We start from the raw sequence: 23,691 nt of genomic DNA, 5'->3' as shown, positions 1-23,691 counted from the left end.
TTAGTGGTTGCTTACAAATCAGTGCTGGAGGCGTGGGGGGCTTTTCTTCCCCAGGCAAGGCCTTTGTACACTGTTTACAGTGGGGGAAACATTGCAGCAGAATCCAAAGAGGTGGAAGGAGGAGAAAACACAGCCACCCCCCACCACATACGCGCACCCCGAAGACAGAGGGGAGCCTCCTCAAAGTGACTTGCAACATCAATTCTTGCTCTTCACAGTCTGCTCTCTTGATAAAGACCTTGGCATTCTGATTCCTGCAACCAGAAGCCACTTAACCCGACAGGCTTTGACACCAACCCCTGACCCCCCACCCCATTCATCTCTCCTGCCTTGTGGTTGCCTGACCACGTCTGGCTGGGGGTCATGTCTTATGACATCTTAGAGCATCTTAGACCAGAAGCCAGTGCAGAACAAAACAAGAGCTTACTGATCAGCTATTCCAACTTCCCCTTATTTTGATAAAGAAACTGAGACCAGAGAGGGCAAGTGTCTCATCCAAGGTCACACAGGACCTGTTTTAGAATCCTTGGTTCTTGCCAAACTTTACAGCATTGCTCTCATTTTTCTTTTCAAGTTGGCATTTGTAGAACCAGCACCTTAGCCCTTGGTCCATCCATGCCTAGCCCCTGATCTTCCCTAAGGACCTCTCAGCAAAGACCAAAAGTTTCCTGAGCCAACTACTTAGCAGCACTGAATGAATGAATGGTCTCACCCTTGGTGGACAGTTTCCTGATCACACAAGCCTCACGGCAACCCTGTGCATTGGGTATTCACGAACCCATTTATGAGATCGGGAAACAGAAACTGGAATTCAGACCCCGACCTGCAGGTTCTGATTTCAAGCTCAATCCTCCTTCCATCTCGTCACACTTGTGCCTCCCAGAGTTTAATGCCCGTAAGCCATAGGCTTATTCCTATTCTTCACACTATGCTCTTGCCTCAGGGCCTTTGCACAAGCTGCCCCCCCCCACCCTGCCCCATCCCATGGAAGGCTTTCCCTCTGTCTGGATGTTCTCACCATTAAGGTCTCAGCTCACAAGTCACCTCTTCAGAGGAGTTTCTCAAACACCCACGCACAAGGGCGCCACTTGACTTCACTGTCTTCATAGCCCACCTCGGTATCTGAAACCATCATGTTTGTTTGTTTGACTTGATTGCTGTCGATCTCTCCTGGATGGAATGGAAGTTCTATGGGGTATTTGTCTGCATTTCCAATGCCTGGAACTGTGCCTGACACACAAATTATTACTAGTCACTGAAAAAAAATGAATGGTACAAATAAAGTCACTCTTTCAACCACTCCATTCCCTTTAAAGATTTACTGCAGATATTGGTCCAGGTGAGGGGTTCAGCCCAGGCTTGCAGTACAAAAGAGTGACTTAAAATATTTTTAGAGTTCTGACCTATAAAGTTAATAGCATTGTTGCATGCTTTAACCAGATAAGAAAAACAGGCCATAGACTTACAGATGATGAGAGGGAAAGAGATAGCTTTAAGATAGTTTATATGGAAGAAAACCATCACAACAGCTCCATTCAAGGTTATTATTTATGAGAGATTAAAAAGCCAATGGCAGACAGACTTGATTGTCAACCTCCATAGTGGCCAGCCTGCCCTCTAAGAGAAGTGTACATGAGCATGCTCTGTCTGAATGAGCTAATCCTCTATCCAAAACAGATTGTACTACATATAAGCATATAACCTCTCTTAAAAATCTCATTTATCTTTTCCTCAGCACTTTGGAGTTAGTAATGGCTCTCCTCAGTTTCCGGGAGACAAAGCACACAGGGAATCTGTGAAGTGCCCAAGAACATGGAAATCACTGAGGTCCCTTTGTTGTCAGCAGCAGGCCTCTTTACTAGGGGCTCACTGAAAATCACCACAGAGAGAAGGGGACCCAGGAGAGCAGATGAGGGGTGCCCAGTCACTGCAATCACTCCGATTGTGTAAACCAAAGCCACAATTAGAATCTTAGATACTCAGCCATCAGAAAGGATGAATACCCAACTTTTACATCAACATGGATGGGACTGGAGGAGATGATGCTAAGTGAAATAAGTCCAGCAGAGAAAGTCAATTATCATATGGTTTCACTTATTCGTGGAACCTAAGGAATAGTATGGAGGACATCAGGAGAAGGAAGGGAGAAATGAAGGGAGGGAAATCGGAGGGAGAGATGAACCATGAGAGACTATGGACTCTGAGAAACAAACTGAGGGTTCTAGAGGGGAGGGGGGAGGGGGGACGGGTTAGCCCGGTGATGGGTGTTAAGGAGGGCACGTACTGCATGGAGCACTGAGTGTTATACGAAAACAATGAATCGTGGATCACTACATCAAAAACTAATGATGTACTGTATGGTGACTAACATAATATAATAAAATTAAATTTAAAAAACACTTAGATACTCAACTTACATTGCCACTTGGCCAGCACATCAACTCACAAACCTCACGATCAGAACAAAGTCTGGTCAGGTGATCCTGAGACCAGGAAGGCAAGCAAGGAGCAGGGGGTGCTGGGGGAGCAGGGGGTCCTGGGGGTGGGGAGCAGTTGCTGAGGAGCTGGATTCCTTCTGTTGGCTATGCAGAGAGAGAGATGTTAGCTACCAGAATGAAAAGGATCCCACTTCTCAATAGGGCCAATATAAACCACCCATTGAGGATTTTGCCTAAGATGAAAGGACATTCAGACTGTTGGGAAAGCAGAAACGAGAGCCATCCATTCATTCCCCGAAAGAACATTCAGTATTTTACACATGATATACGCAGGGGTGCCTGGATGGCGTCCAACCCTTGATTTTGGCTCAGGTCATGATCTCAGGGTCAGAGCCATGAGATCGAGCCCCATATGGGGGCTCCGCAGTCAGGGGGCAGTCTTCTGGAGATCTTCTCTCTCCCTCTCCCTCTGCCCCTCCCCTACGCATGCTCTCTCTCTCTAAAATAAATAAATAAATCTTTTAAAAATTATATATGCAAAGGATTATTTTAAGAAGGGCTATTATTTGGGGCGCCTGGGTGGCTCAGTCAGTTGAGCGTCCAGCTCACGTCATGATCTCAGGGTTGTGAGATCGAGCCCCGAATTTGGCTCCATGCTCATGCTTGAGATTCTCTATCTTCCTTTGTCCCTCCCCCAACTTGCCCTCACACGCATGCTCTCTCTCTCTCTCTCTCTCGAAAAAAAAAAAGGTAGTTATTTTCTAATTAAACTTTTCATAAAACAATGCCAAATGAGCTTCGATTTTATCAGAATGGATTTCTGCTGGACAAACCGCAGAGAATTTTTTCTCTGGCAACAGTGGGTCAAGTAATTTCAGCGAAGTGGTGGAAAGAGGTTTAGCTCTCATAAGCAAGTCACTTAAACTCTTTGAGCCTTGGTTTCATCTTTAAAATGGAGAAAGAAATGCCTACTTGAGCAGGTTGCTAGGAGGATGAAGATTAGGTGGGTGTATTTATTTACCCACGTGCATGAGGGTAAGCACTCAGTAAGGGAACCTGACCTCTTAGCTTGATTATAGCAGCATCTTAAGAGAATCTGGACAGTCTCTATGCTGCTCTGCATGTGGGGCAGGCTTTGGTACACATCTAACCTTACATAAATTTCAACATTTTCCTAGGACATAACATTGAGCTGTTTGTTGAAAATAACAGGGTTATTGCTGCCCAAACAGTTCCTCCAAAGCTCAACTGCCTACACTCTAGGAGGCTAATTCAGACGCAGCTGCTGATATTTACAAAGTGTCATCAGAGCCCTCAGGCCAATCTTAGAACCTGGTGTGCTCACAAACCACCCACTCTGACTAAACCATCGAAACTAGCAGGAGGCATCTACACTTGCTGAGTATCAGTTCTACTTGTTGAAGGTGTATTTCTTAGGTGCTCCCGTCTGTAGGGACTATGCTTCCCTATTGCAGGAGCCTGGAATTCTGTTAATCCTACAATCAATAAAGGGTAAGGGTACACTGAATTTCAAGATATTTAGCCTGACTTGGAGTTATTTTGCAAAAACAAAGCTTGGGGCAAAACCGCATGACTAATTATGTCAACTTACAATCATTTAGGAACACTCAGTTCACAGAGAAGTCTTTTAAGAAGAGAAAGAGGCTAAGGCACACAGTTTTCAGCTTTAAACTGATTGGTTTTGCTAAAATCAAACTTACATAGAACTGGAACTCCTTAGTGGATCGTTTTTCGCTTTGACACTGGCCACATTTGCTGAGAAATATTTCTGATACGTTAGATATCTCTTGCTTCAGCCATCCTAACAAGGTCCACAATGGCCTAAGCTGGTAAGGATTCTGTTCTTTCATCCAGGGGTTCATTTGTTCCAGACATGGTGGAAAGTTATTCACAGAGAGTGAGTGGCCTTCTTGTGTCCCTTCCAGCCCTGTCACACATCATAGGTCCCTAGCCCCCCAAGTATGGACCGAAACCAGCACTGGTCCTATAGAACAGAATGGCCCATAGCTGTCTCTGACTTGGAATTTGGGGGATGGGGATGATTAACAGGGACTGTGTAGGTGTCCTCTCCATCCCAGAACAGGCCAGCAGTCCGAGTTACAAATCTATAGCAATCTTGAACTCACATTTCATGCACAGTGGTGTTGCTGTCCAATGCATTTCTTTACCTAGGGACATAGAATAAAAACTAGAGACCAGTCAAGTATCTGGGAGTAAATTACATACACTTAGATGTAGGCATGCCGGCACATTGTAGTCTAGACATCGAGTGTCCACACTAATTCAAATCCCCACTAGCTGGTGAAGAAGGAGCCCTCGGTATACCCCTAGGCTTGCTCACAGGCTTTTGCCTGCAGGCACTAGGGCAGAAAGATGGGAGACCAATAGCGAGCCTCATACCCTTCCCAAGGATGACTAGCTTCCCAGGGACTTTTCCACAGTCCACATCCATTTCGGAGAAAGCTTCAAGAAGGAAAGTTCTTAGAAAGAGCTAGCGTGATATCAACGTTACAGGTATTCTAATAACGGTTCTACTGTACTGAAAAGACAATAAGGAGTCACTTCTCTTAAAGAGCCTAATAAGCACAGATTCAACATTGTACAGTTGCAGGTCACCTGGTAGGGTAGCTCAGTCAGTTAAGCATCTGACTCTTGGTTTCCAGCTCAGGTCATGATCTCAGGGTCATGAGATCAAGCCCCGTGTCAGCCTTGGTGCTCCGTGTGGAGTCAGCTTAAGACTCTCTCTCCCCCTCCCTCTGCTCCTCCCGCTTGCCCTCCCTCTCTAAAATAAATAAATAAATCTTAAACACACACACACACACACACACACACACACACACACACACACACAAACTTTGTGTCCCCAGAAGTCAATTATACTAGTATGAGAAACGGAAGACAGGAGCTAGAAATGGCATTGAAAGAGTTGTTGCTGATTTATAGGTTTAAGTAAGTTATATGTAGGACAGTGTGTGAGGTGGCTGGCTACCAAAAGCCCAATGTGTACATTAATGAAAGTGAATAGTATCCAGAATGCCAAAGGTAGAAGACCTTCCCCAGTGCGGGTGAGTTAGGTGTCTCTTGAAGTTACACTCAGCGCCACGCATCATATTCTATGATTCTGTGACTTAGCCAGCTTCAACTGCCGGAAGGAATGGCATGCGGAGCAAGATTGGACCTATTCCATATGGCTTACTGTCCTATGGGGCCTGGGCAAATGAATGGAACACAACAGCCAGAGCCGCTAAAACTTGGATTGTTGAGATCATGAACTCTCTAGTAGCTAAGACTCTCAAGTGTGGCACGGGTGACCATTTGGTAGACAGATTTTAAAGGAATGCATGTTAAGCAGACAGTTGACCTTAGCAAGCTCTGAAACCCTCCCAGTGCTTTAAGTCCAGGTATTTTATAATACCCACATGTTTCATTTGATAAAAGCAAATACCAGCATGTTTTTCTCTGTGCTTCGACAATGCACAGATCTAGGAATCTGAGTAAATTGTGTTTTGAGATCTCTCTTGATAAGGAATTATCTTGCAATATACCTGGTGGAAAAATTGCCGATATCTTCTACTTTTCATCAGAGAATATGTAAGTACTTCCCAACCATTAGGTTATAGGAAAATGTTTACAGCACTTCTCCAAAATCCAAAACAAGAGGTAAATTCTTGTTTGGGGATGAATCTTTGGGTTACTGAATTTAGTGGCATATAGAAACTGTTATGAGTGGGAAGAGATGAGTAAATGTTTTCTCACTAGAAATAAGATATAAATGCATAAAAGGGGAATTGGAGAGGAAAGGTTTTAGATCCCTGAGTGAGCAAGACAGTATAAGCCACTGGGTTTAACTCAAGCCCTCATGTGTCAAATGGGAGGGAGAGATACAAGAAATCAAGAGAACAAAAAATTCAATCAAATCACAGTTTGTCATATTTCCTCTTAAAATGAGGAGGGGTGAATTTGCAGATTGCTAAGGTTTCTTTCGTCTTAAACATTTTATGATTCTGTCAGAACCTTTGAAAACAAAGAGAAATGGAAATCTACAACTGAAGAGAAGAACTTTTTGTGTAATTCCTGTGTATCGGGTTGCAAAAAAAAAAAAAGTGATAGCTATAGAGGAAAAAGCCCATTCAATTAAGTAAGCTTGTTAATTTGTTTGAAGGCAACAAATCATTTTGCTCAGAAACTGGAGAGACACAAAATCAAATCAACCCCACTTGGAAAAAAAGGAATAAAATTTCATAAAGAACTTAGGCCGCAAACAATGCGTGTTGAACGTAGAAAACCAGTGCGGTGATCTAGCTTCACAGTTATTGATTTGTATATTACATGCGGCTGTTGAGTAACACTTGCTGGGCTCGGATCACATGGATGACAGTGTGGTTGGCAGTTGGCATTCTATATCCACTCTGTCATACTCCTGGAAAGCATCTGATCATTCTCATTAATCCCTTAGTTGGAGGATACTCTTGCAAAATAAAAATGGACTAATTATAGGTAAATACCTAAAAGTAATTGAAAGTCAGACCCTTCCTCAGATTAATAGCAGCATGGATTCCCCAAAGTGCTTTCCATCAAAGACTTGTGACAATGTAGGCCAGTTTCCCAAATTCTAGAGTGAAGAGCTGGATGTAAAACAGGGTGTTTGATTCAAAACTACATGGTTGACCTTTGACAACTAGAAATGGAAATAAGAACTTGCTCTACTCAGGTAGAGATTCCAAAATGGTCACAGCCATGATGCCCTCCGTTTATTTATTGTTTTCCGTGTTTAGTTGGTCCCCAAGGTCTTGAGAAAGATCATATGGCCTACTGTGCCAAAAATGTATCATATCTAGAAAATAAATTACAATACAAACATGGTGCATCAGTGTTTTCAAGTTCCTTAAAAAAAAGGCAACATTGTATCTATATAGCACTAGGCATTGAAAGTGTTCTCAAATTCAAACTTTGAATCAAGATGTGAATGATATTATACTCAACTTGCTTCAGCAAGACATCATGTGTAGCAGAATGTTCCCTGGGCTGTTAGATCAAATCGCAACGCAGCCACTTACCAACTATGTGATAATTTTAGAAAGTCATAAACTCTCCAAACTTCAGGTTTTTTCTATGTACAATGGGATTAATAATGCTTACCTTGCAGCATTATTGTAAGGATTAAATAAGATCAGGTATGTGAAAAAGTTTAGTGCCTGTCACTTAGAAGACACCCTATCATGTTCCCTCCCTCTGTTCCTTCCTTTCTTTCTTTCTTTTCTTAAAATCAAGGTCTTGGGGAAGCAGTGGTGATAATGACTCATTCAAACAGAATATAGCTTCTGTGAAATCAGGATACTCAGATCATATTGATTTGCTGCCTGCCTTCTGACAAGTAACAGTGATGGACTATGGCACAGCTGTCTGTAAAGGGGTTCACAGTTTTACAGAAGACTTTCACATTTCCTCTTCCGATCCTCACAACAGATCAATAATGTGGGAGTTAAGAAACTCGGTTGACAGATGAGGAGCTGAGGCTTAGGAAGGTCAAGTCCTGCTCCCAAACAAGCTCTGAGAACTAGAAATTTTGTTAAGTCTTCTGGCCTGAGTGTCCACTACACCTCAGTCGCCTCTTTTTCCGGTTGTCAAAGCTCTCCCTGAGGCCAAACCCTGAGTGCCTCCGGAGGGATGCCCACCAATACCTGGTCTACATTAGTTGCTTGGTTATCTGCAGGTGCCAAGCCCAGGGTTCCCTTTCATGATCAGTTGTGCTGATGCCACCTTTGTTCTCATGCTCCAGAGCGAGGTCAGTGCAAGTTCTGTTAGGTCAGTAGTTGAAGTGATGCTCTCTCTTTTATCAGTGGTTTTAATGATTTGGCTATTTTTGTAGTTATATTTAGGAAGTCCCAACATGTCTCAAGGAAACCATGTGAAGGGCCACGGGAAGGATTAATTGAATGCAGCTTCTTATCTTTCCATTAGGGGAATCCATAAAGCTGAAAAGAAGGATTCTGAGATAAGAAGATCCTTTGCTTGGGATGTATAAAAGGGACCCCCCTCCCCCATTGCCTGTTTTTCTTTGCTAATGCAGAGGAGGGACTTGAAAGGATTACGTAGCCTCCAGTAAGCCTGAGCTGGCGCACATACAGAACTGGCAGATTACTATCTTTGCCATCACATAAAAATGCTCCAGATGTTTTGATTTTGTTTTTAATCTTCCACCGCTCTTTGCAAAGAACAAACTTTTAAGTATAGTCCTGATGGTGGCGGATGAACATCCCATTTCTTTTACCTTCTCCAAGACAAGGTAATTGTGCATGATACGTGGCAGCCCATGGTCATTTTTATTATTTAAATGGCATCTGAGTTGGAGATTAAAATTTATAAAGAACAGTGTGATCCCGGGGAAGAGGAGAGGAGGGCATTTCTACTTTCAAATGTAATAAAACAGATGGGCCTCCCATTCCAGACTTGAGTGCTAAAATATTTCAGATACCTTGTAATGCTGGAAACCTCCAGAAGGAAACTTCTCTGTCCCTCTCTCCCTCTCTCTCTTGCACACACACACTTATTTTGCATTCCACACGTATAGATCATGAAGCTAATTCCAGAGGGCAAGATTAACTTTTGTTTCTAAAAGCCTAGGCTGTAACCGTAGGACCCAGCATGTTGACTAAGCAATTACGTAATGACAGGGAAACACAGTACAATCCTAAGTGGAGGACAATAACGCTAACTACCATGCTCATCATTATCTTGAACTATCCTCACTTTGAAGAGATGATCTAATTATTCCTTTGCACATCCCTCATGGGAAAGGTGTTATTATTTCCATCTTGAAGACAAATGTAATATCTACTCTCGATTTATAAGTGTCATTTCTTCTGAGATGCTTCACTATTTGCTTTCTTGCTCATCTTCACACTGTGAGTCTTAGACACGCCAAATTAAGCAATTTCGTAGAATTAGAGGCAGAATGATCTGTTTCCATAAATGATTAAAATTCAGTGTTTTCCAAATTGTTTCAATCATATACCCTATGAAGTTACAAAATGTCCAAAAATATAGAATATAGGAACTTACAAGGATCATGTTCAAAATAAAAATAAAGTCTAGTGCTTTCCCCAAGCTTTTGTAGGGCATGAGCAACTCTCTCCTCTTTGGGATGGGGAGTGGGGGAGGAGAGAAGTGAGAGGAAGGATTAACAGGATTCTCTTCTCCCTCTCTCTCTCCAATAAGCCCTGACAACTGCAGCTCTCACAGTAAGTTCTTCCTGGAGCTAAAGCATAGGGCAAAAGGGAAATGGGAAGAAAAGTAAGAGGAGGAGCAAAGAAGCAATGGACGAGCAAACAAGAAAGGAACGGGTGATCGAAACACCGAGTGGCTGGCCTTCAATATCAGTGTCACGCCACAGGAGGCTTCCGAAGGGACTGTGTTAGGTTCCTAGGGCTGCCATAACAAAAGACCACAGCCCGGGTAGCTTAAACAGTCGAAATTTAGTTTCTCACGGGTCCAGAAGATAAATGTCCCAAGACCAACATGTGGGCGGGTTTGGTTTCTCCGGAAGCCTCTCTCCTTGATTTGGGAGAAGGGCTGCCTTCCTGCTGTGCTTCACACGGTCTTTCCTCTACATGCATGCACCCCTGCTGTCAGTATGTCCCAGTGCCCTCCTCTCACAAGGATACCAGCCTGATTAGATTGGGGTTCCACCCTAACAGCCTCATTTTAACTTACTCATCTCTTTAAGGCCCTATTTCCAAATACAGTCACATTCTGAGCTTAGGGCTTCACCAGGTGAATCTGGGGGAGATAATTGAGCCCATAATGTGTGCTTTGGTTTAAAATCATCTTCTGCTTTCAGGCAAGATATTAGAAATATGTAATAGCCATACAGCATGACACTATAGGAAACAGTTATCAAAAGGGAAACTGAGGCACATTAAAACTTTTAAGAGTTTTATCTGAGCAAATATGTATTCAAATCAGGCAGAGCCACGTCAAAGTGGTTTAGGGACAGGAGCGAGGGGAAAGGCTTTTTGCGGAGCAGAGGCAGAAGCAAAGCAAGGAAATTATTTGATTGGCTGTAGCTTAAGTGGGTGCCTTATTTGGTAAAGCCTAGGTGGCTGCTTGTGATTGGTTGCTCTAAAATTGTGTTTTCTCGGATACAAGTGTACTGAATGAAACTGATGTGGTTTAGGCTGTGATTTGCCTTCATAGATCACCAAGGCATGAGGGCCATCTCAGTCTGAGGGCCTCCATCAGTTACTTTAACATGGTCAACAATGCTTTCTTACTCCAGTGAGTCACATACTTTTCTACCAGCTGGCCTGACTTGAGTTCCCTACCTACCTAGTCTCCAAAGGTCATTCTATTCATCTGCTGGGGGCTTCCTCCCAAGACTTCGCTGGAGACAGTCCAAAGCCTGAAAGGGGAGCTGTTTTCTCCACAGACCCACAAAGTTTGTTTGCATAATAATTCTGACCATGTGCTCACGGCAGAGCAAGCCATAGCCTCGTCTCGCTTCCTGTGACATGACAGGTGACAAATGGAGATATTCCTCTTTCCGTGTTTTGCGAGAGGCACTTTTCCCTCAAAGCTCCTCTGCCTTAAGGGTTTTCCCAGTAATGATCTGCACCAGATGGCCTCACCACTGAGTGCCTCACAGAGAACACACATATTTGCTCCTCGCTGGTAATCTCAGGTCACACGATCAGCTGGAAAGTCTGACAGCCTCACCTGCCAACGGCATTACTTGGACAAAGGAAAGTAGATCCCCGGTGACAAGGTTTGGGGGTGGGGGAGTGAACAAAGGCCTCAAGGGGTTCTTTCCAAAATGGCACAAAACACATGAAATTTCTTTGCCACCACTTCGAGGAGAGTTGGCATTCAGTACCCCAATGTTAAAATATGTGAGTGGGGATTATATCCCATTATAAATGAAGTCTCTGTTTTAGGATACTATTATTGATTTCCTGGTTCCTTTCAGTAGTAAGCTTGGTGCATTTCTTTATGCACTGATTATATGATGTAATTGGCAGAATTGGGTTATGTGTGCATATATTATATAATTAAGCAGTTATATAAAGTCGGTGGAAATTCATGCATGCATTCATTCATTTAATAAGCCCTTAGCCAGCTTATTCCATGTGTTGGAGATTGGACCAAACACTAGGGACTCAAAAATGAACATGAACAAACGCCTGACCTCGCTGGGCTCGCGGTCAACTGGAGAAGAAAATGAAAGGGCCGTCTAGAGAGAGGTTGGTTCTCAAGCTGCGTGTGCATCCGAATCACCCCCAGGCCTCTAGTTTCCGATTCAGTGGGGCCAGGAATTTGCTTTTCCAACAAGTTCCCTGGTGAGGCTGATACCGCTGGTCCAGGGACCACAGCTGGAGAACCACTGATGCGGCGTCCCAAGTGTCCGAAGCCCGTGGAAGCTCTGAGGAGGGGTTTCCAGCCCTGGCTGGAGGGCAAGGGGGCCGTCAGAGGTTGCACGAAGGAAGTGAGTTTTAAAGGATGAGTGGGGAAGGGGAAGGAGGGGAGATTAGGACACGCCAAACACATTCAGGGCTAGCGGATAAAAGTAGGAGAAAGTACTTACGGTTTGGGGGAAAAAAAATGCAGATAATTCCGTTGCCTAGGATGAAGTCTGAGTTTGAAGTAATTGCAAGAGATAAAGCTGGAGAACTCTGTAGGGCCCAGAGCTGTGCTTGAGGGCCTTGTCTGAACACTGTCCCGTGGGTGATTATTGAACGGTGAATCCCCAGAGCCGGGCTCCAGGCTGGAAGAACCCTGGTGAGGGAAAGTCTGTCATTGTTATCTTTGGTCAAAAGAGGCTTCTTTCTGAGCCGGACACAGGGCTTCCCAGTCTTTTGGAAGAAATCCTTTTCATTTCCCTGGCATGACAACTCCCCCTGGAGGTGATAGAACCACAGAAAGGGTGTGTCGACTGCACATAACCAAAACCGGGTGGCGGCTTAAGTTTTTGCCATTGACCCATCAACCACAGCGAGCGGGTAGGTCGGTAGCTTAATAACTAATTGGTTAATTATGATTGACTCTTAGAAAACCCTAAGCTTCCGTCATCTCTCATGACCTCCTGCTTCACTCAGAGGGGAGGGAGGACGAGGCGGAGGATGGAGGGAGGCAGACAAGACCACCCCGCCGAGCCCGGGTTGCGATGACATGTGCCTCGTTCCTCCCTCCAGGGGAAGATGATGACGACGACGAATGTGGAGAGGAGAAGCTGCCCTCCTGCTTCGATTATGTGATGCATTTTCTGACCGTGTTCTGGAAGGTTCTCTTCGCCTTCGTCCCCCCTACAGAGTACTGGAACGGCTGGGCCTGTTTCATCGTCTCCATCCTCATGATCGGCATCCTGACGGCTTTCATCGGAGACCTGGCTTCCCACTTCGGATGCACCATTGGCCTGAAAGATTCTGTGACCGCAGTGGTGTTCGTCGCCCTCGGCACCTCGGTACCAGGTAGAGAATACGTTTGTATATGATTTCCCCCAGCCGTGGCAGCCCGTTCACCTTCTTGACCTTTTCTTTCTCACAGTTTCAAGGACTGTGATAACAAACAGGCCTATGAAAGGCAAGAGCCCAGAGATAGAAATAATGTCACTGCCGGAAGACTGTCATGGCATTTTTCAAGGTTAGAAGGCTGGTCAGTATCATCTTGATGACAGAAAAGCATTCCCAGAGGGACTGCCTGGTGAGAACAGATTGGTTTGATGGCTAGACCGACAGATCAGCTTCCCATTACAGTTAGCACTTTCTAAAACACAAAACAAAATTACAGAATCCTCTTCAAGCACAAAATCTGTCTTTTTTATATTTACTAACATTTGGATCATTTCCATGAAACTCTATTGGTTGAGTAACTGAGATAAATACCTACTGAAGACCTGATACAATAGTCTCTTGACCCAAAAGTTAATGTGAGTAAATTAAAAAAAAAAAAAAAAAGTAGACATTGATCAGGGCAAAAGTAATCCCAGCCAAAGCAAGCAGGCCAAGGACACATTTCGTGGATGTCCCTTCATGCATTCCTTATAAGATAAATTTTTCTTCCAATCTACAACTGTAGCTCATTATATTTGCCCAGACTTCTAAGAAATCATCCTCCCAGACATGACCTTGACAGCAGTAATTTTCAAGCTTGGGTGAGCATCAGAATTACCTGGGAGCTTGTTTAAAAAATACAAATGCCTGCAACCCACGAATCAGAAGACCTAGAGGAAGGACCCAGACATGCGTGTTTTAAGCTCACAGGTGATTCTGGTGCACATTTGGAGCCTACTGTAACCAAAGTTCTGGATGCAGGCCCAGTGCTAATTGACATCTTGACAGATATCCAGCTAACCCTGGCTTTTGGTTGGGACTCTGAAAACAAGTGCAGTTTAAATCATGCATATATCTCTTCAATGGAGCTCACTAGGTGTTCTTCTCCATTCAGGTATTTGTCACTTCCGTGTCTCTGAGTCTTTCTTTATTTGTAAAATAGGGATAATCATACTGAACTTGCAGAATCATGGCAAGAACTGGAGACGACACCTATAAATTATGCATCTAGTGAAGCATTTGAAACATAGAAGGAATTTGATTAAAACAACAGCTTTTGTTATTATTTATGAATAGCTGCAGATGATCTGACCAGTATAGGTTTGGATACTTCATCCTTGAATAACCAGAAGTAAAGTGTCCAGATTCATAGTGGTGAGCCATTGCCCATGGTGCTATCCAAATGATCGACCATGTGGGAGTCCTGGTCAAGACGCCTGACGGGGTTCTGGTGTAAGTGAGTTAATGGAGGACTCAGGGGATTTAGGGGGTCCTTCTCTGACTGTCTTAGTGAGTAGAACTATGTAAAGTCTTCCGGTTGACTGCTGATCCTCAGAGGAGATCAGACTCCCTCTCAACACCAGCTGTTTCTAGCAGTTCCAATTTTGGTCTTTATTTTGATTTTTTTTTTTTCTGAAAATAACCAGAAATTTAGCAAGCAGGAGGAAAACCTTAAAATATTCATATTGTGAGTTATTTTGTTTAGAGAACATATATACCCAATGAAATTAAACATAACAGTTCCTCTATCTCAGGTTACTATACCCATCACTCTCAGGTTACTGTAGGAATATGTTTTGGAGTCTACTCTCCCTAAGGCTTAAATCACTGTATCAAATGGTGCCCAAGTTAGCACACACTTCTGGCCCCAGGTTTAACCCTTAAGGAGAATATGTGCAAATTATGATAATGAGAGCAAAATTAGGTCTCTCATTAGAGGTACTCAAAATCAACCTACTTCTCTGGAAAGTCAGCAGTTGGTCCTACCAAATGCCTCTCTTGTTTTCCAAATGATCAAAAGAAATGCTTTTACTACATCAAATCCTTGTTTCTAAAAATATATGTTTTTTAAATTTCCCTGCTCCTCATCTCAATACCTCAAAACTGGCTCTTTTTCCTGTACACTAGTCTTCCAAAGTAGCTTTGTGCATCTCTTGTACTAAACTCTCTTGAAAAGTGTGGCAGCCATACCATATCATTAACTTTTTTTTTTTCTGTAACATGAAATGTGGATTACACTAAACCCTAGTGTACAAACCTCATTTGTTCTGCCACTTAAAACTGGCTCAGAACCCAGGTAGGGGCATCAAGAGGTAAGAAAGCCTGTTGGGGAGAATACAACAGAATCATTAGCTGTCAAAAGGGTTTCCCTTCACTGCCATAAATTCTTCCCATCAGGAAACAGATTTCTATGCTGTTATCAGGAGAATTCCTGTAATTTGCTGTAATATGAGCTGGGCAGCATGTTCCCCACACAATATAGTCATAGGTAATATCATAATCATATTTATATAAACATACATCCCCACAAAAAAAGCTGTGCAGATTGAACAAGATGCTGAACAAACATATTTCTGACTTTATTCTTGAACCCTGATGATTCAGAGCAGTGCTTTTTTTATCTCCTGACTCAAAAAAAAAAAAAAAAAATTCTATTATTCCCAGATGACAAAGCTCAGTTGCTACAGGTGGAAGAATAAAAGAGACTAATTCTTTTCACTCAAAGCTTACTACTAATCATTGGTCCTGAGGCCCAGCTTTTTCTGTAGGCTGATGTCTTGACCCTTTTCCTAAAGTAGAAGGTCTCCAAGCTAGCATTTGATGTATTGCTGCCTCTTGGTAGGTGAGACCCTTGGATTCTCAGCTTCCGATGGCCTGCCCCAAGGCAGGATTAAATATTTAAATAGCTCATTTAAAGTATTTTTTTTATCATATTCAAAATCTATGGGGCAAAGAGCTTATGCCTTTCCAGGTGAGACAGAGCTTCTTCCTCCTACCACTGGTAATCAAGTGCTCATAATAATCTGTTGGCAGAGGAGGACTCCTGAGGGTCTTCATGGGGAATGAGGGGGCTCAACCTTAAAGACTCACACTTGTTAAAAGAGTAAGAGCCTTCTTTTCCTGAATCACCCTCTGCAGAGCTCCTTGTCTGGAGAAGAGGGGCTTCCTGAATAGTTTCCTTCCACTTTTAAATGTTGAAGCAAGTAGAGCCTGGTCTCTAACTCTCTTCTCTTCCCCATCTGGGCTCATTCCCTGGCCCATCACACCAGTCTCCATGACTTAAATGCCACCAATATGCCAATGATTACCAAATGTTTATCCCAAGCCTCAACTTTCCCGAGTTCTAGATTCACACGCCAACTTCCTTCCCTGTATTGATGCTGGATGTGTAATGTGGGGCTCCGAATCACCATGTCCAGAGTAGAACTGCTTATTTCCACTGCCCACGGCCTTATCCTTCAACCAAACCTATTCCTTCCGGATCTTGCCTTTTTTTCTGGAAAACAATATCATCATCTAGCCAGTGTCCTTGATTCCTTTTTTCTCATCCCCACAGTCAAGCCATCCATAACTCCCGGAGATCTTACCCCTACAGTGCATCTCTCTCTACCATCAGGTCCGGGTAGGCCGTTCTCTCGGACCCCTGCAGGGGCCTCCTGTCTCTTTTCATGCTTCTGCTAAGGATTGTTTTAAGATGTAAATCCAGACCCCATTTCTGCCTACAGTCTTCCGAGGGCTCCCTACTTAGGATAAACTTGAGAAGTATCCGCCAGGCTTACAAAGACCTATGTGATTTGGCCCCTGCCTGTCTTTCCATTCTGTGTTCCCCCTTGCCCACTGTTCTTCAGCCCCACTGGCCTGTTTACTGCCCTCCATGCCCCAGGTTCACTCCTTTCTCAAGGTTGCACTAGCTGTCTAAAATGCTCTTTCCCTTCATTTACACAAGACTGGCTCTTTGTCTTCAAGTATATCTCATCTTAAATGTCACTTCATCAAAGAGATCTTTCCTAACCGCCAATGTGAAGTATGTTATATCACCCTATTTTCTGTAGAGCCTTTATTACTTTCTGGACAATTTAGTTTGTTTTTGAATGTTATTGTCTACCTCTCCCCACTGAAACGTAAGCTTCATGGGAGCAGAAACTCTGCCCTTCCAATCTCTCATATCTTTGGCTCCTAAAATGATGCCTAGCTAATACATAAGTAATGCAGTTGTATATGCCCATGTGTTTGCGTGTGTGTGTGTGTGTGTGTGTGTGTATGTGCTGTGTCTATAAATGAATGTACAAATCAGTCATTAACACATTAGTATGAGTTACTTAAATCAGATGGCTTTCTTAACACCTTCTAGAGACAGCGAAGAATTGAAGTTATGATTGAGGGAGATGAACAGATGTTTTTTAATATTTTATTTACTTACTTATTTGAGAGAGAGAATGAGATAGAGAGAGCATGAGATGGGGGAGGGTCAGAGGGAGAAGCAGACTCCCTCCTGCTCAGCAGGGAGCCTGATGCGGGACTCGATCCCGGGACCCCAGGATCATGACCTGAGCCGAAGGCAGTCGCTTAACCAACTGAGCCACCCAGGCACCCGAACGGTAGATGCTTTTATAGTGTGGCTTATTCTTGAGGAATGTATGTGGGTAGGTTATTGTAGTAAGAAGGGCAAGCATAACTTAAGAGCACTGAGTCTCCTCTTTCACAATTTGGCTATGGTGGAAAGTGTGATGAGGAGCGAGATACGTTGTCTCTTCTTCATTCTTTTCTCTGCTATCATCCCTGCTTTTGAGATCCAGAACTCAGGCCAATACTTTTAAAACTTTAGATATACTCTGTGTAGTGCTAAATTGGCACTTTGCAGTAGTCTGACTTGGGTCCATAACTATGTTATATCAGATTGTTTCTAAAGAAAACAGGCTCAAAATTCAAGAGAAATTAATGCAAGAAGTTTAAAACTCAGCCATTTTTGTACTAGGCACTACCTGTATCACACACTCTTTTAGCTTAAAATTATTTACTTGGCTAAAACTGGGTATATTGGGTCAAGACATTCCAGCTTCTATATCACATTTGAAACATGCATTTTTCCTTTCACCTGTTGCTCCTACTGGAAACAAACATTCTTCCTTAATTACAGAGAAAACTCTTAGATGTTAATGAGTTGGGAATATTTTTACCTCACTCAGTGCTACCTTGGTCTTTCTCCATACATCCTGATCAAGGCTTGTGCCTGAATCTTGCCTGCTACCCCCTGTAACTTCCCATTATGAGTTGTTCACTCCTGAGACCACAACACTTTAAAAATCGGGTATCCTATAGCTGTTTCTTAGCCTCTGGCATCGTTAGATTTTCTGTTAATTTCCAGTGTTTTGAATATCCTTTGAGTTTTGTCAAGTAGGAATTATTTCACTGTAGAAATTTTAAGTCATGAAGGGAAAGAAAATAGATGATTTTAGGCATTTTCCCCACTCTGTATATAGAGACTTTTGTTAAAAATAAAGCCTTATTTTCGAGAAAATGTGTGCTATTTTTAAGTTACATTACTTCCAGATTTCTAACTATCATAGGAAGAATTTGACAAAAAAATGGTTATCCTAGCTGTTCACTATGTTCTCGCAGCGCAGTGTCAGTGACAGCACATCGCGGGGGTGTAAGGATGAGAACATTAGAACTGAATCCAGGAAAGCCGGACTTCCAACCGTTACTCATTTGTATGACTGGGATCAATTTTTTGACTCAGCCTTGGTTTTCTTGCCTGTAAAACAGCCATGCTAATACATGGCAATTTAAGCAGAGTTGATGAGAGGATTAAGTACTATGGACCTCAGAGCACTCTGTCAAATGAAAATTGGTATAAATCCAGGAAATAGGAATTATCATTGACTACACTGACATCAAGTCTCAAAATGTCAAAAGGAATAGAAACCACCACAAAATGAGAATGAATGGGAAATGTTTTATGAGCAAAGGTGGAAATTTTAAAATATTTACCACATCACTCCACTGTGTGCTAGACACGCACACTGTATTTATATTATCTATTATCTTATTTAGGTTATATCATTAAGTGATATGAAGTGGTTTTGTCTCTCTGAGGTTTATTTTTTTGTTGTTCCTTAGACCCTTCTCCTAAAAATGAGTTCTATTTTTTACCTCTTTGACACTGTGCTAGAAAACATTTGTTTTTGCAGAAAAAAATTCACTGTAGATGGTTAACATATTTTAGTTTTTAGTTTCCTGACCTCTAATAACTCTAAAAATTACAATACTGAATAGTATACTTGGGTAATAGGACATTGCAATTTATTATATCTTGCTGCTTTATTTCCCAGTGGATCCTAAAGTAACTTGCATGGTTGTATACTACAATACCAAAGGATTGTAGTATAATCTGAATGATACCGCTGGAGATGTATGGGGTATCATACCCATGGATGAATACAGTGGTGGTCCTGACTAAAAGTCACTTTATCACATAAAGAGAAAGAGTACCAATGTCTTCAGTTACATGAGGAAATTAAGGCTCCAAGAGAACAAATGATTTGCTCATATTCAGTTCAAATTTAAATCAACGATAAATTGTGTCTCTATTATAATCTGTACTTAGCCACTCTGTCATTCCACCTGGATTCATTTTTAAAGTAAGCATTCCATACATTCTTTCCCAAATACCTTATAATTTTGAGGAAATTACTTTTCTCTTTGCTTCAATTTAGTATTCCCTACTTTTAAAGCATGCAGCAGAATTATATTCAAGCTCTTTGAAGTTAGGCACTATCATTTTTCCCTTTGGCATGGAAAACACCTAGTAGAGTACATGCTTCAAAAAATTTCAGAAATGATAAAGGCCTATTTCTTTTTTTTTTAATTTTTTATTGTTATGTTAATCACCATATATTACATAATTTGTTTTGGTGTACTGTTCCATGATTCATTGTTTGTTCATAACACCCAGTGCTCCATGCAGAATGTGCCCTCCTCAATACCCATCACCAGGCTAACCCATCCCCCCACCCTCCTCCCCTCCAGAAACCTCAGTTTGTTTTTCAGAGTCCATCATCTCTCCTGGTTCGTCTCCCCCTCTGACTTACTCCCCTTCATTCTTCCTCTCCTGCTATCTTCTTCTTTTTCTTTTTTCTTAAAATATGTTGCGTTATTTGTTTCAGAAGTACAGATCTGTGATTCAACAGTCTTGCACAATTCACAGCGCTCACTGTAGCACATATCTTCCCCAATGTCCATCACCCAGCCACCCCATCCCTCCCACCCCCCACTCCAGCAACCCTCAGTTTGTTCCTGAGATTAAGAATTCCTCATATCAGTGAGGTCATATGATACATGTCTTTCTCTGATTGACTTATTTCACTCAGCATAACAGCCTCCAGTTCCATCCACGTCGTTGCAAATGGCAAGATCTCATTCCTTTTGATGGTGTTTTGCAGTACTTTTGATCATCTTCGTGGCTATATAAATGGAGACTTTTATTTTCCCTATTTTACTGATATCAGAGGCTTAAAGAGAGGTTATCCCAAGGCCACAGTGCCAGCACATGGCAAATGGGACTGGGACCAGGTCTTACTCCATAGCTTAGGCTCCTTACTACTGTAACTAGAGACATTATGCAGCCCACAGGAATCAGGACCGGCATTCTTCAGTCATGACCATAGTTAACCACAGAGTACATGGAACCAGGTGACCAAATGAACTACTTACAGTAACCTCAGCTTGCTACATATCTTGATGCCAAGCAGAACCACTGATTCACAGGAACCCACTGGGAACTGCGCAATATTATGGCCATCCTCAAGCTGCCTGTTCACCACTTGACCAGAGACAGGAGACTTTTCTCAAGTCAGTCAACTCTGTACCCCTTAGTTTTTCAGGCACACATTTGGAACTTCCACCACTGTAATCTGCATGAACCTTTTAATTTGGGGAAGGAAACAAGCAGGACTCCCAAAGTGAAAGTACCAACCCTGCTCAACATACATAATCTAGTCCACTCCAGAACCATGTTAAACCAAGTCTCAAGAGACAACCAGGTCAGACCACCACTTCTTTGCTCCACACCCAGCTAGGTGGCCTGGGGCTTTTTTCAGGATCAAGAGTTGGGGTGGGGAGAGTGATGGAGCGATTGAGTAGAATAAGCTCCATCTCAGAGTTCTTTGAGAGGCTCAAATGTTTTTATTGGCCTCAAAGATTTAGAACCAGGGATTTTAGAAAATTTTAGCAAACCTCATGGAGCTAGATGTTTGAACAAGGAAGGGGAACCTTGGATCCTCTCTTGGGTGTTCACAATTATGGATGTGTTTAAGAGTGGAGTATTATCATTTTCTTTTGAAAACATGGATCAAATTACATTTTGGAAGACCGATCAAATGGCACTGTTGGTTTGTGTTCATTCTCTTCTCTGCTTTGTGTTCCCTGGAAAATAAACCCCTAGTATTTTTCTCTTTTAATTAGAATTCATTTCTTTCTTTGAATTTAAAATCTACCAGGAAGTCATTTCTTTAAAAAATTTTATTTATTTGATGGGGGAGGGGAGAGAGAGAGAGAGTGTGCACAAGCAGGGGGAGCAGGAGAGGGAGAAGCAGGCTCCCCGCTGAGCAGGGAGCCCAGTGCAGGGCTCAATTCCAGGACCCCTGGATCATGACCCAAGCCAAAGGCAGTTGCTTAACCAAATGAGCCACCCAGGCACCCCTAAAATCTACCAGGATTTCAAATACATAATAGGAAAATTAAGTCCCAAGTTACCCTTGCAAAGTGCAAACACTCACGTTAACAAATCAAAACAAAAAGTTATTCGATAACAAAAAAAAAAAAATGGTATCAGGGCTATTCCATAGGTTATCTGGGCTAATCTGTAAGAGTTGCCATTGTCCGTACACAGATGAAGAAACAAAGGCTCTGAGTGGTTAGTGGATCTCAATCTAGTTGGGGGAGCTTTAAAAAATACTGGTGTCCAGGGATGTCTGTGTGGCTTAGTTCAGTTAAGTGTCCGACTCTTGATTTTGGCTCAGGTCATGATCTCAGGATTGTGGGATCGAGCCCCATGTCAGGCTCTGCACTGGGCGTGGAGCCTGCTGAGGATTCTTTCTCCCCCTCTGCCTGCCCCCAATCCCTCCGTGAATAAATAATTTTTAAAAACACTGGTGTTCAGACCAATGAAGCAGAAACTCAGGTGGGGCTAGAAAGCTGGCATTTTTCAGAAGTTGCCCTGGTGCTTGATTTGCAGTTGGGGATAAAAATGACCAGAAGCAGGTGTTCTGATCTGCCAACACGAGTCCTCTGGAGCTTTTTTACTTACCTCCGTTTTCTTCTCTTCCAAAAATAGGTCATGTCACCGTCTCTATTTCTTTCTCTCTTTCAGGAGCAGCTTTTATGGGCAGAAATCTCTTTTAAGTGTTTTTCCCTTTTTCTGTTTTTACAACTCCTGACTGGTCATTAATCAATAAAACATTAGTAATTCCTTGATCTCTTGAACTTCGCTTGGAAGTCAAATAAGGATTGTTTTGAGATGAACCAGCGGAGTGTGTGAGGCAGTGTGGTTTTTGTATTTACTTGGGTAAACGTCACAAGTAAAGAAAAAACCTTGTTTAAAGTCCTTAGTGACAGAAGAATTAGTACATAAACTATTTCCATTTGAATTCTAAAAGAGCAAGAGAACAGCATGTGTAGAGGAGAGGCGCGAGAGAGGAATAGGAACACTGTTTCAGCAGAGATGCCTGCCTTTCAGTAAGATTAGGGCCTTAGAAACCAGAACATCTCCAGTGTCATTTTATGACTTAGGTTACATGGAATTTTCAAAATAAAAAATGTCTTTGCTTTTTAAGAATAATTTTATGCTCTCCCACATTTTTAAATGCATAGGATCATAAAGTAAATCTTTAAAGGATATAACTCCCTAAAAGTTTAGAATTAGCACATTAAGTCTGAATTCCTTACCACTTATTGATTCTCTTGGGACCTGGTGCTGTTGTATTATAAAAATAGCTAATAATACTGAACACTCATTAGTTACCAGGCCCTCATCTGAGTGCTGTTCATGTTAACACATTTCTTTCAAAGCCCTATGAAATAGGTAAGCTTCTTACCTGGCAAGTGACAGAGCCAGAACTCAACTAAAATAAATTTCCTTCCTCCTCTGGCCTTTCATAGCATCTATGCTAGAATGAGGTTTAAAGATAATAAGAACACTGGGGCACCTGAGTGGCTCAGTCAGTTGAGTGTGCAACACTTGGTTTGGTTTTAGCTCAGGTCATGATCTCATGGGTCCTGGGATGGAGCCCAGGGGCTCTGCACTCAGCAGGGAGTCTGCTTGAAGATTCCCTCCCTCTGCCCTCCCCCACCCATGCGCTCTTTTGCGCTAAAACCAACCAACCTTAAAAAAAATAGTAGTAAGAGCATAGCATAACATGAGAGTGGGAGGACATTACAGTTAAGCAGCCCCAGCCCCTCCACCAAGCCCACCCAAGTGGTTCTATGAGTAAAACAATCCCTATATCTGAGGGCATCACTGTTTCTAAGAGAAATTAGCTGCTTCCTCAAAACTGAAACATCTATCCCTCTCAGCAAGGCAGACTGGGCATTTGGAACAATAGCCATTTCCATGCCTTAGAGCCACGGTTCTCAAACACTGGTGTCAAGGAGCATCACCTGATGCACTTGTTTAAAATGAATATTCCTGTGTCCTTTCTTCATAGAGTCTGATTATGTGGGTTGAGGGTAGAGCCTCAGATCTTATAACCAGGCTCTCCCGGTATTCCCCATGCCAGGGGTGTGCAAACTTGACATTACACGCGCTGTTTGCAACAGTTGTCACTGCCACCATGTATACCATGGCTTTGCTCCTATAGATGGATGGCTGGTCAAAGTGACATCAAGTAAATAATTTTGCCAACATTTCT

The 23,691-nt window shown here is 42.6% G+C and overlaps 1 protein-coding gene across 10 annotated transcripts in view; it reads left to right on the top strand.

Annotated features, from left to right (window-relative positions):
• Window positions 1-23,691, top strand: part of SLC8A1 (solute carrier family 8 member A1) — a 358,133-nt gene that overhangs the window by 326,356 nt on the left and 8,086 nt on the right. For all 10 annotated transcript variants that reach the window (XM_073897336.1, XM_073897335.1, XM_073897334.1 and 7 more), the window contains one exon: window positions 12,647-12,922. In XM_073897336.1, the coding sequence (XP_073753437.1) occupies window positions 12,647-12,922 (276 nt within the window). The remainder of the gene's footprint in view (window positions 1-12,646; window positions 12,923-23,691) is intronic.

This window comes from Callorhinus ursinus, unplaced genomic scaffold (genome assembly GCF_003265705.2).
Source record: "Callorhinus ursinus isolate GAN/ISIS: 27379988/994484 unplaced genomic scaffold, GSC_fseal_2.0 scaffold10, whole genome shotgun sequence".
Taxonomy (NCBI): Eukaryota; Metazoa; Chordata; class Mammalia; order Carnivora; family Otariidae; genus Callorhinus; species Callorhinus ursinus.
This window is presented reverse-complemented; position numbering and strand designations above follow the sequence as displayed.